At 39.4% G+C, this 13,943-nt stretch overlaps 1 protein-coding gene across 1 annotated transcript in view; it reads right to left on the bottom strand.

Annotated features, from left to right (window-relative positions):
- Nucleotides 1-13,598, bottom strand: part of Bap60 (Brahma-associated protein 60) — a 55,654-nt gene extending 42,056 nt beyond the window's left edge. Inside the window, exons 1-3 of the mRNA XM_080270736.1 lie at nt 13,465-13,598; nt 3,232-3,398; nt 1,478-1,592 (exon numbers count right to left, since the gene is read on the bottom strand). Of these exons, the coding sequence (XP_080126862.1) occupies nt 1,478-1,592; nt 3,232-3,398; nt 13,465-13,593 (411 nt within the window). The 5' untranslated portion in view covers nt 13,594-13,598. The remainder of the gene's footprint in view (nt 1-1,477; nt 1,593-3,231; nt 3,399-13,464) is intronic.
- Between the last annotated feature and the right edge of the window lie 345 nt (nt 13,599-13,943).

Below are 13,943 nucleotides of genomic sequence, written 5' to 3'. Positions count from 1 at the left end.
AAATTCCCAAAAATGCACAGTGAGAGAAAGAGTCAGTAAAAATCCCCCCAACTCCGTAAGATGCAGAGTTGTACAATAATGTTTAAGGTTTTAGTGTTTAGTTCCCCAGTATAGTACAAGTGATAAATACATTACAGTAACAGACTTTATAGTGTTAATTGCGCTTTACGTAGTGTACAGTGACAAGTACAGTACAGTAAAGGTGTGCCCAAAACTGATCTTGAGCCCCCCCTAACACCTCCAAAAACTCCCAAAAGTCCTCCTCCATGCCTGGAATACACCCTATGACTGCATGGAATTATGGTAAGGCAGCTTTTACTGTTTATTGTAAAAACTTTTAATTTTTTTTCCATTTTTCCTGTGTGTGTGTGTGTGCTGGGGGGGAACTTAAAGTTCATCCCTACAACTCGGCAAGGCTTGCACATGTATAATGCAGAGTTGTAGAGGTTTTACTGTATATTATATATATATATAATCATATCTCATCAGCCGTTTGAATGTCCACTGCAGGACCGGCCTATCCCAACTGCAGCGGGGACGATACAGCCAATGTATTTCTACCAAGTGGCTTAGGCTGTCTGGTAGAGATTGTATGTAGGGTGAGAAGTGCTTGTAAGTGTATTGTAGTGTTGGAGTGGCTTTGGATGTGTGTGTAGTCTATGAACCAAGTGTAATCGGCCTGTGAAAGCTGACTGGGTGCAACCATACTTTGTAGTATGCGACACTGGTTCAACCACAGCACCCCTGATGTCCACCAATGCAGTACGTGGCCAGAAGAACGCTCCTAAAGTTTATTACCCTGGAATGGCGCGAACCCTCGTTCTTCAGTGTACGAAAATGCACGCTTCACTACTGTACCACAGAGGCTCCATATATATATATATATATATATATATATATATATATATATATATATATGTATATATATATATATATATATATATATATATATATATATATATATATATATATATATATATATATATATATATATATATATATATATATATATATATATATATATATATATATATATATATATATATATATATATATATATATATATTTTTTTACAATACAGTAGTAACATCATGTTGGATTGGATGATGATGCTATCACATTGGGTTTATGTGATCATCAGTATACAAACAAATCACAAAGAGTGAATAGTTTGGACGTGGCAATAAAACATACACCATCCCTCATACTACGAGAGGGGGAACTGTCAGGTCAGTATGCCGGGTGAAGACAGCAATTACGGCGGAGGGTTACATGGGAATTAGGATTGGGATATTATGATAAGCAGATTACCTTCTTGTTTATGTACAATATGTATATGACATTTACATGGACTATTTACTGGAAATGAGAGAAGTATATTCATGCATGACAGTTTGCACTTGGGTTGCACACAACTAAGAATTATGTGAAAAAACTTAACCTCCAACATTTTACATCTCTATCCTATATACTGCACCTTCTGTGGGAGGATTTTCTCAGCAAGCTTCTTTTTCTTCTTTGAGCTGGTGTGTTGGTATTCAGAGGGCACCTGGCTGCCTGGGGGAGGGGCAGCCCCACCCCCGCCGCCTCCACTGTCACGCCAACACACAGAAAGAAGGGACAAGGTTTCATATTGTGTATAATAAACCCAACAGCTAAATAATTTACTCACACAAATGCTGGTGTTATAATCCTTAACTCCTTCAGCACAAGTCCTCCTAAGCTTAATAAAACTACCTACCAACAGCAGAAAAGTTTCATGCTGAAGACTGTGCCAGAATACCATCTTTCTAAGCCAGTCTCAGAAGCCTCATCCCTTTCATGGCAATTTTTGTTTCTGGCAGCCAGAATAAATTATACATGTCCTCAGACAGAAAGGGCTAACCCTCTGAGTCTGGTAATCTCATTTCATGTCAGTTTGCAATTTACTCAGCACATGTGATTTCTCAAAATGGTGGGGTTGGATATAGCCCTAATACACTGCTGAAGTACAAGAGGCCTTTCCTATGTTGATGAAAATAATCTGGTGGCAGGAATAACAAATTAAAAGTGCCATCACCTTGGTTCAAAGGGTTAATATATTCATTACGTTAATTATTAGTCAACAGAATCTGATGCCATGGAGCAATGTCACACCTGTAATGCAAGACTTCACGTACTAGCACTAATATACAGCACAAACATCCCACAATTCCTGTACGCCCTACAAGGGGATAATAGGCTTTTGGTTTAAATTCAAATGAGCCTTGGGCCATAACCACCCCAGTAACTAACCTCAAACTGACAGCTGTAACAGTACTTTAAAAGACAACTGTTTTCAAACCTGCCATGGGCCTAACCCCTTCAGTCTGATGTATTTTTTAACTTTATTCCTGCTGCTAACAGACTATAGGTTATTTCTCATTTTGGGACAAATATACAATTGGAAAAAAACAAAAAAAAAAGCCTCAAACTACGCAGTGTTTGCAAGAAAACCGTAAGAAATACATCATCAGACAGGATTAACATCATAAAAATGTCAAGAGGCAACTAATGATGACAATTTAATGTACTATCACAATCAAAACTAACTGACATTTCCCTGCTGGCTGCAGCAATAGAATGCAACATTTTTATGTTATAGCTATAAAAAGTAAATAACATTAGAGGACATCAAAGAAAAGGACACTCCCTGATGTTTAAGACAGTATGAGAAATACTGAAGGCAGAAAGCAAATGCTGGCAGGGGGTTGTTGGCAAACTTTAGCCTATGATAGTACAATGAATTATATTTTAGGTGGGACAGATGGCTTTGTAGCATTTCTTCCTAAGTGATCTCACTGTGTATTAAACATTAAGACCTGTACCAATATGTAATTTCTATCCTTTTAATAGTGATAATTTACATTAATTTCTTAATTCCAATGATAAATATTATCCATCCTTTTAACAGTGACAATTTACATTAATTTCTTCATGCCACTGATAAATATTACTGTAATGTGTTGTCCATGCAATCACTAAGTAACCTAATTTTACTTTTCACACACCTCTGGTACCAAACAGGTTAATGAAGCTATAATCACTACTATAGCTCAGAAAGTCACTCCAAAGTTTTAAAAATGGCACCTGAAGGAAGCATGAATAAACTATAGAATATATAATTCTACTGAAGGTCTTGTGTGGTACAAAGCCTTCCATGCCACCTAAAACATGGGTCAATCAGTGAACATCCACAGGTCATCAACACACCTCTTGGATGAACTCGATGATGCTGGCCGTTTTGATCCAGGTGTCTGTGGGATGGAGGGTGGACGCACCATCCCGCCACTGTACTGCTGAGGGCCAGGAGGTCCGGGAGGACGCTGCATCCCAGGAGGGGCAGGACTCCCAGCAGGACCCATACCTACTGGAGGGTACTGTACCACATGTTAATAATTGCCTTCACAATGGTGTGATGGGGTGAAGATGTGGATGAGAGAGGAAAAGGCAGATTGAAGGCAGGTAACAAGAATGACATAAGTGATTTGTTTGTGTTACAGGATTAAGGCATCTGGCTATGATTCTCTCTCTCTTTCTCATGACGCACACACGCACACACACGAATAGCTGGAGAGAGCAGACGTCCCAGCTATCGCTGCTAACCTTAAGTAGTTTCAGGAATTTTGTCTGTCCTGTCTTCTAAGGTCTTGTCTTAAATTTAAAATAATGAAAGTTAATAGACTACCAAAAATGTAAAGATTTATTGGCTAGAGTATACATGAATGTTTGTAGTTTTTTCAGTAACAGCTGTTTTGGTACTTAACATCAAACATGGCCGAAAATGTAAACAATGAGGGACTCGAATTTCAAGGATTTGATACAAATACCAATGTCATGGACCTGGTTAAAACATTAATTATGAGGATTAGTGAACTTGAAAAGAAAGTAGGGAATCTAGTGATAAAGGATGTGTCTGAAAATACGGATACTACCATACAGAGTCTGATCCAATCCAATGAAACAGCGAATGAAGAAATTAGAAATTTGAAGCGGGAAAATGCTGAATTGAGGAGGAAACTAGAAGAGAGTACTAATAAAACGGAGAAGGTGAGTAATGTATTAGAAGAGCATAAGGCAAAGTGGGCACACGTAGAAGAAGAACAGAAAGAAGTGGTCAGCTTAAGAGATCATCCAGGAAGAAAGGGAAATGAACAAGAAAAAAAATGGAAGAAAATGTAGTGAAAATACTGAAGAAAAAAGAGAAAATAGTGAGAGAAACTGCAGAAAGGAACAGATGTGTAGTAATATTTGGAAACAGGGAAGAGGAAGAAAAGGTTAGGTTCGTAAGACTCGAGAGAGACATGAACCTGGTGAGAGGAATACAGTATTAGGCAAGATTGACCCCGAAGGAGACATGTGGGTAAAAGAAATTTAGGAAGTAAGGAGGATAGGGCCTTATAAGAAAGGGGAAACAAGACCAGTGAGAGTCAAGTTTACATCAGAAAGTGTAATAAATGAGATACTTAAAGTGACCTGGAAATTAAGCAAAGAGGCGGGGATGGAAAATATTATAATAAGAAAATCTGAATGAAGAAGAAAGAGAAGTTTTAATATCATTAAAGGAAGAAGTAAAGGGAAAAAATGATAAGAGGACAGAGGACGAATGTAATACTTTTTTTTTGGAGAGTATTGGATATGAAAGTAAGGAAGTGGTATTTTAGGAAATAGAAGTGAAGGAAACTAAAGGGGATGGCTGTGAAAGATCAGAAGCTGAGGAAGTGGTACGGATAGAGAGTAGGAGAGATGAGGGTATTAAAAACATCAAAAATAATTTGAAGGTGATATATACTAATGTTGATGGTTTCATATCGACAAGGATCGAAATTAACGATTTCTTGAGAGAACATGAACCTGATGTCATGTGCTTTGTTGAGACCAAATTAAGAGAAGATACTGATGTTCATTTGGGAGATGGTAAATACAAACTGTGGAGAAAAGACAGGAAAGAAAAAAAGGGAGGAGGAGTGATGATAGCAGTGAAGAACAACATAAATGTAGATACTGTGGAAATGGGAGAAGGCAGGGCTGAAGTGATATATATGAAATTAGAAACTGGAGAGAATGTTAAGAGAGATATGGCGGTAGTGTATGTTCCCCCAAAGACGAGAGCATGGAAGGATGACGAATACCATGAGATGTCAGACATGGCTAGCTATTTGCAAAAAATAATTGAGAAAAGCAATAATATAATTTTAGTGGGTGACGCTGTGGGGTGGATGTGGATGTGGTTGAGAAGATTAGGAGAAATACACTGAGGTGGTTTGGACATGTGAAGAGAATGGAGAATGAAAGACTGACTAAGAGGGTGTATGTAGGTGAGGTGGAGGGAGGGAGAGGGAGAGGTAGACCGAGGATGAGGTGGAGGGATGGAGTTGAGAGGTATATGAGGGAGGGGGGGGGGTGAGTTGGGGGGAGGGTAGTCAAATGGTGGGTGACAGAGCGACTTGGAGGCGTTTTATCTGCAGCCACCCTTTGCGGGATTAGGGCGTCAGGCTATAGATAGATAGATAGATAGACTTTAACTGTAAAGAGGTGAACTGGGAGGAATGGTACTCGGGAGGCGGCGAGGATTCATGGGGCACTATGTTATTAAATATAATAATGAATGATGTGATGTCGCAATGGGTCAAAGAAGAGACACGGTTTCGAGGTGAGGACACACCAGCAAGGTTAAATTTACTGTTCACCAAAGAACCCGATGTAACAGAATCACTGAAATATCTTTGTCCTTTAGGAAAAAGTGATCATGTGGTCAATGAGTTCCAGATGTTAACAGGGAACGTCGAGTCAAGAGATGAGCTTCATAGACTGGGAAGATACAACTTTGGGAAAGCAAATTTTACAGGATTGAGAAACTTTTTTGAAAATGCGGATTGGAGAAAATTCAGAGAAACAAGAGAGATACAGAGGATGTGGGATATCTTTCTAGACCTCTATAATTTGGGGATGGAAAAATTTGTACCAAGAGTATGAGGGAAAGAAAACAGGAAAAAGGAGTGGTTTAATAGAAGGTGTATGATAGCAAAAAAAGAGAGAGATAAGGTGTGGAACAATTGGAGAAAGAGAGGTAACAACAGAACAAAGGAAGAATATAAAAGAACAAGAAATGAATACACAAGAATACGTAGAGAAGAAGAAAGGAATTTTGAAAAAGGTATAATAGACAAATGCAAGGATGAACCCAAACTGTTTTATAGATTTGTTAATGGCAAACTGAAACAAAAGGAAGGAATCACCAAACTGAGAGTAGAAGGAGAGGTCTTTAAGGATGCGGCAATGCAAGCAGAAATAATGAACAAACGTTTCCAGTCAGTTTTCACTAAAGAAAAGGAGTTTGTGGAAGGGGAGGGAGTGATTAGAAATGTTCCGGTGATAAAAGATACAAAAGTGGAGGTACAGGAAGTGTATAAATTACTGGAAACTCAAGATGTAAGGAAAGCCCCAGGACCTGATGGAATTTCTAATTGGGTACTGAAGGAATGCAGAGAACAACTGGCGGATAAAATTCACAGTTTAATTGTATGCTCACTGGAAGAGGGGAAAGTGCCACAAGAATGGAAGAGGGCAAATGTGGTACCAATCTACAAGGGAGGAAACAGGGAAGAACCCCTGAATTATAGACCAGTGTCTCTAACCATCATGGTCGCAAAATTGTGTGAGAGAATCCTGAAAGACAGATGGATAAAATATCTGGAAGAGATGAATATTTTGGCTGAATGTCAGTTTGGATTCAGAAGTGGAAGGTCATGTGTTTCTAACTTGTTGAGCTTTTACTCAAGAGCGATTGACGTGGTACAGGAGAGAGATGGTTGGGTGGATTGTGTGTACTTAGAGAAGGCCTTTGACAAGGTACCTCATAAGAGACTAATGTGGAAACTAGAATATATAGGAAGACTGAAGGGGAAACTTCTGGAATGGATGAAAGATTTTTTGAGAGACAGACAAATGAGAACAGTAATAAAGGATAGGATGTCTGGATGGAGGGAAGTAACAAGTGGAGTCCCTCAAGGCTCGGTGTTGGCACCAGTAATGTTCCTGATTTACGTAAATGATATGGTAGATGAAGTGAACAGTTATGCAAGTCTGTTTGCTGATGATGTAAAGATCTTGAGGAAGGTAGAGGTTGAGGAGGATTGTAAAATACTGCAGGAGGATTTGGATAGGATACACAATTGGAGCCGGATGTGGGAAATGAAATTTAATGTAAAGAAATGTAAAACATTGGAAATGGGTAATAGTACCAGGAGGCCATCACTGAATTATTTATTGGGTAATGAATTAATCACAAAAAGGAGAGAAGAGAAAGATTTGGGAGTGCTGGTCCAAGATAGTTTGTCACCAGAAAAGCACATTAACAAGATAGTTGAAGAGACTTATAAACTCTTGACTAACATAAGAGTAGCATTTCATTATATGGATGAGGAGATGATGAAAAAATTGATAGTGGCAATGATCCGCCCCAGGTTAGAATATGCAGCGGTAGTGTGGTCCCCACACAAAAAGAAACATATAAACAAGATTGAGAGAATACAAAGAACAGCAACCAAGATGGTCCCCAGTCTGACAGACCTGTCATACAGAGAGAGGCTGGAAAAACTGGATTTGCCTTCCTTAGAGGAAAGGAGAAAGAGGGGAGAAATGATTGCAGTGTTCAGGACCATGGTGGGAGTAGATAAAATTGACAAAGAAGATCTGTTTGTATGGGATAAGAGAGCAACAAGAGGACACGGAATGAAATTGAAAAAGTCAAGCCGCTTGAAGGATATCAAGAAATATAGCTTTCCTTACAGAAGTATAGACTTATGGAATAGCCTGGACAAAGAGATCGTCCAGTCTAAAAACTTAAACGAGTTTAAAGCTAAATTTGACTTATTGAGAAACAGCGACGGAAACCCACGAGCATAGTACATTCCGTGTATATCACAATTAGGTATATTAGGTAAATACTTAAATATTTGGAATGACTTAGACAGAGAGGTGATGCATGAGAAAAACATTCATGTGTGTAAAGGTAGACTTGATAAATGTGGATATGGAGACAGGACAACATGAGCATTGCTCAATTCCTGTATACTACAAATAGGTAAATACACACACACACACATATACACCACACACACATACATATACACACACACACAAAGGGAGGGGGAATTTATGTTTTACTTTAAGGAAAAGAACCTCGCCAATTCCATTCAAATTTCTCCAGTTCGTTTTCTGTAGCTTATTTTTTCTGACCATTTTCATGGCAGTAAACAACTGCTTTATGTTGATTTCCCCCCTGTTGTTATCCTCACCATGTTCCTTATGTCTCACTGATATTTGTACTGGCGGACCTACTTAAAACGTACTTGAATCTTAGTTAGGTTTAATTGATGGGTATGGTTCGGTTAGGTAAGGTTAAAATCAAAGTTTAAGAGGTACTAAAAGCCGACCGGGAGGTATGTTGTAGTACGTGTCCACCATTACACTCTTGGTTTGATTACACTGACTTGCTAGGATTGGTTAAAGTATTAATTTAAGTACAGGCAAGTCCCGGTTAACGAGCAATCACTTAACGAGAATTCGCTAATATGAGGTCTTGAAATTTGCGCCATTGCCTGTTTAACGAGCAGGTAAAACCCCCCAAAATTCCAACTTATAAGAATCAAGACAGGGGTTTCTGTATATCATGTGTATTAACCCTTTAGTCCTGCTTAAAACTGTCACAGGTGTTGGTGGTCGGTGGAGGTTACTTGGCTGGTTGTTCACCCCATCCCTATTTTACCTACAATTTATGTTATTCTGCTTATATTAATGCTGTTTTTATATTTCAGGTGTATTACCCTCTTGTATTAACCCCTTATTCCAGCTTAAAATGATCAGAAACTCAGTTTTGGGGGAGGTTGATCGGAGGCCTTGCTCCCGAACCCTATTTTTCCCATAAGTTCACTTCGTTTAAAGAGAAATTGGCTAACGAGCAAAATCCTTGCTCCTGATTAGCTCAAAAGATCGGGACCCGCCTGTAGTACTAAATGCCAACTAGGATGCACGTTGGGGTAAGTGTCCACCAATACACTTGAGAAACTCAATACAGCAGAAGGAACATGACTAAAAATGGTACCAAATGAAACAATGTGAAACATTCATTTACTAATCCAAAAAAATAACCACAAAAATATAAAAAGTATCAGGAAGAACTGAAATGGTATGATGCTTATGCTGCTTAAAGTAACACATATGTCTACAAAAAACACAATAGCTAATAGATAATGCAGTAAAAAGATGGAGACAAGAACTGGAGAATATCCCCACTCATCCTCCTTACAAAAAAAAAAAAAAAAAAAAAAAAAAAAAAAAAAAAAAGGGGGGGGGGGTATGGAGAACATTCTTACACAGTAAACTCTCAATTATCCAGCATAATTCAGCCAAGCCATACACCACATAACGTGAAGCACCAGATACTGCGTAGTACCCCCTATAGCCTCACTATTCGACATCGAGCCGGATATTGTGTTACTATCCGTCTCGACCCTCTATCCTAAAAACTTTCCCATAAATAAAAGATGAAAATTAAGCAAAACATGCAATAAAGTAATGATACAATACTATACAGTAATACTGCACCAGTTACCGTTGCTACCGTTTTCAGGTAGTTAATACAGTATACTGTATACACCTCAACACCAGATACTGCACACTAATTTCAGTCTCTTAGTTGGATGCAATTAAGATCTACCTTTCTACATTGTAATAAAGAAATCAATTTATCTATCTATTGCCAGATGCCTCAATCCCATAGGGGATTCCTACTTAATGAATATTACGAAGGGTGATCAGAAAGTAATGACAGTTCGTGCTATAACATGAAAACCTTGAATGATGGGAGGTAGGGGAGCAAGGAGAGTGCAGAGATGCCTGTCCTTACGAGTTTGAACTTGTCGACGTATGCCTGACTTTTCTTGTTTTATTGTTGTGAGTGAATGCTTCACTCTTGTTTTTGCTCTCTGGCCAGAAACATGGATTACTCAAAAGAAGGCTGCAGGTTCTACATTTTTACGAGGTGGAAACTGGGAAAGAAAGCAACAGAGATTCGAGGGGAATTATTACAAGTTTATCCAGACACTACTCCTTCCCTGGAAACTGTTTCCCGCTGGATTCGTGCTTTCACAGCAGGAAAAACTGAATTGAAAGATGAACAACGCTCTGGACGCCCCCGGACATCCATGACCGAAGCAACAACTGTCCGTGCACGGTCCATCATTGACGAGGATCCAACTGTAACTCTTAGGTTCTTAGTCTTGGAGCTTGATATCAGTTATGGGAGTGCATATGACATCGTGCATGAACAATTACACCTGAGGAAGAAGTGTTGTCGATGGATACCCCATTTGTTGACTGATGAGCAAAAGGCTGAACGGGTGAGGATGTGTCGTGTCTGGCTTGCTGAATTTGAACCAAATGGTCCAAAACAGTTCTCAGATGTTGCTACTGGAGATGAGTGTTGGATTTCATTCTTCACAACCCGTGACAAGCAGTCAAACATGGTGTGGTTGGGCGATGAAGACCCTCGACCTCAGATTTTGAAGGAAGGATTTCGCAGCCGGAAGCGCCTTTTCACCATCTTTTTCAATTCTCAAGGACCAATATGCATGGATGTGATGCCTGAAAAGTCCAGTATCACAGCCCAATACTACACAGACCAGGTCCTTCCACAAGTCTTGGAACACAAGGCCAACACCGCACCAACCCGCCGTCGGTCTCGCCTTTTGCTGCACCACGACAATGCTGCACCCCACAAAGCTCGCCTCACTATGCAGTACCTGGAACAACAAGGTATAACTCTGCTCCCCCACCCACCCTACTCCCCTGACCTGGCTCCCTGTGACTTTTGGTTGTTTCCAAAAATTAAATCTGCCATCGCTGGGAAGCAATTTCATCGCATCCAAGACTTGGCACGGACCGTCAATTCAGAACTCCGAAGTATACCGTCTTCAGAGTACCACGCTTGCTTCATGATGTGGAGAAAGAGAATGGAACGCTGCATAGAGGTTGGAGGGGAGTACTTTGAAGGAATGTGAGTCATAGTTTGATAGTTCTTCATGCTAATAAAAGTTTATGGACTCACTGTCATTTCTTTCTAATCACCCCTAAACACATTCAGAGCGGCAGTCGGGCTTACAGTATGATGGCTGGCTCAATACCAATGTGGCATTTCTTGTTTAGTTTGAAATTATAAAAATATTGCATTGTACTGTACCTAAAACAGCCTACAGAGTGAACTGGGACATAATGTAAAATACAAGTTTATAAGCCCACAATGTGGAAGGGGGTGAAAAAAAAAAAAAAAAAAAAAAAAAAAGTGAAACACTACATTTATTTAAAATTGTCACAGACTTTTTATTAACCATACTGTATATCAATCCTGTGTGTGTGTGTGTGTGTGTGTGTGTGTGTGTATTTACCTATTTGTAGTATACAGGAATTGAGCAATGCTCGTGTTGTCCTGTCTCCATATCCACATTTATCAAGTCTACCTTTACACACATGAATGTTTTTCTCATGCACCACCTCTTTGTCTAAGTCATTCCAAATATTTAAGTATTTACCTAATATACCTAATTGTGATATACACGGAATGTACTATGCTCGTGGGTTTCCGTCGCTGTTTCTCAATAAGTCAAATTTAGCTTTAAACTCGTTTAAGTTTTTAGACTGGACGATCTCTTTGTCCAGGCTATTCCATAAGTCCATACCGGTACTTCTGTAAGGAAAGCTATATTTCTTGATATCCTTCAAGCAGCTTGACTTTTTCAATTTCATTCCATGTCCTCTTGTTGCTCTCTTATCCCATACAAACAGATCTTTTTCATTTTTCATTCATTGCCAGACGCCATGTATCCCAGACGGGGTGGCCAAGGGCTTAGAGTTAATTGTTTTACAGGGAGGGGCACTAATCCTCCACCAACCCCACTTGACACGTTCTTTGTCAATTTTATCTACTCCCACCATGGTCCTGAACACTGCAATCATGTCTCCCCTTTTTCTCCTTTCCTCTAAGGAAGGCAAATCCAGTTTTTCCAGCCTCTCTCTGTATGACAGGTCTGTCAGACTGGGGACCATCTTGGTTGCTGTTCTTTGTATTCTCTCAATCTTGTTTGTGTGTGTGTGTGTGTGTGTGTGTAAGCACAAGAAAAAACAGCTCCCATTAAGGTATTATTCTCATATAGCACATAATCAACAGTTATTTTATGGGTGTTCTATAGTTAACTTTGCATCTCTGTTAAATATCAATAATAACAGCAATATAACATTCAGTCTACCCAGCTGGTGGCCAAAACCAGTCTTGTCATTTACTCTGCCATGCCAGCTGTGTTGTTGCCTGACAAGTTAGTTTCACCATGGCCTCAGTGAAAGCAAGCAGCATTCTCCCAACCCTACTCTTGCCTTCTCAGGAACTTTGTGCCGATGAATAAGGTAAGGTTAGGATTTGTTTGGATCAGAAATGAATTGCTTGGAATCTACGTTAAGTGGCAACAGTAGGTTCATGCATAAGATGGTTTGTAATTTAATTATAATGCGGAAGGGTATCACATCTCTAGAACTGATACGGTACTTTCCAGTGGAAATGATGGTAAAAAAAAAAAATTAAAATAAAATACGTCCGGTGTAAGCTGAAACAAGAAAATTGTCCACACTGGCAAATACTGAAAATTTTATGGCAACAATTAAGTTTCATAGCTTCAGTTATAACACAAATTCTGCAGAAATAACATGATTCCAAGGGTAATACGGTTTGGTTCATTGACACCAGTGTTCTAGACCAGCTGGGAAAAACAGGTCGATTTGGGCCCAGAACTTATTCGTCCTCGTCATCTGATCAGGTTACAATAAATTTGGTTAGGTCAAGTTTTGTATGTTAGATTAGCTTTGGTTTGATTAGAATGATAGGTTAAGTAAGGGTAGTAGGGACAAAATGACCAGTGACACATTGAACTTTGGGCCAGATCAACCAGAAAACCAAATGTGGCGTGTAGGCAATTGCAACTGTAAAATTGACATGGTTGTATAGGCTAACTTCAATTATGCATTTCCGCAAATTTTTAAAGGCACCATTATGATGATTTGGTTACATTTGTGGGAAAGGAAAAAATGTACGCATGCGAGCTCTCCTACATACCAACATTAAATATTGGTACCCCAGGACAGGGCTGGCAGAAATGGTGCTCATGCTTCATTGTTAAGGTTAGTTGTCTTTCACAATGTTAAAAAAGACAGTCCAATCTTCAACAAATGTCCACTAAATAACGGATAAATGTAAGTTTATGTCATGACATGGGCCAGATCCAGGGAAAGACAGCCAAACTCAGCCTAAATGAGGCTGAGAAAAATACCGCGGCTGAAGAAGCCACTGAAAATTTCATTATTTTTTTTCAGTGAAACCGACATAAATGATCCACTTACTGGGTAGGTCTGCTGGGGGAACCTCATGGGTGTGCCCTGCCCTGCCTGAGGCCCAGCATACCTCGGGGGGTTGACTGGTGGAGCGCCGGGTGGAGGAGGAGTCCCAGGGTATGGAGGACGCGCCGCCATGTTCGCTGCTCGGTCGCTTACTGTGGCGGCCTGAGTGTAAACATCCAACAGAAGCATCTCAGTTTTCAGTTGTTCAAAAGTATCATTCAGTCGTTTGAACTCTATAAACTCACTGACCATTTGAGCTGGAATTATAAATGATTCTAAATAAACCAAATTCTAATTAGAAAAAATATATTGTACCTTGAAGAGAACATTACATACGTTTGTATGGGAATGTATAAAATGTGTGTCACAAACGAGTCGAGATGATAGCGGCAAACAACCGCTACTTTCAAATTCTTTCCAATTTACTTTCTTACTATGAATTTGTATATACCATTATGAAAGCTGGAAAGGTAAATGGAAAA

Source organism: Coenobita brevimanus, chromosome 42, assembly GCF_032717465.1.
Source record: "Coenobita brevimanus isolate Jiangsu-jjx chromosome 42, ASM3271746v2, whole genome shotgun sequence".
Taxonomy (NCBI): domain Eukaryota; kingdom Metazoa; phylum Arthropoda; class Malacostraca; order Decapoda; family Coenobitidae; genus Coenobita; species Coenobita brevimanus.
The sequence above is the reverse complement of the archived record's forward strand: the minus strand, read 5'-3'. Positions and strand labels throughout refer to the sequence as shown.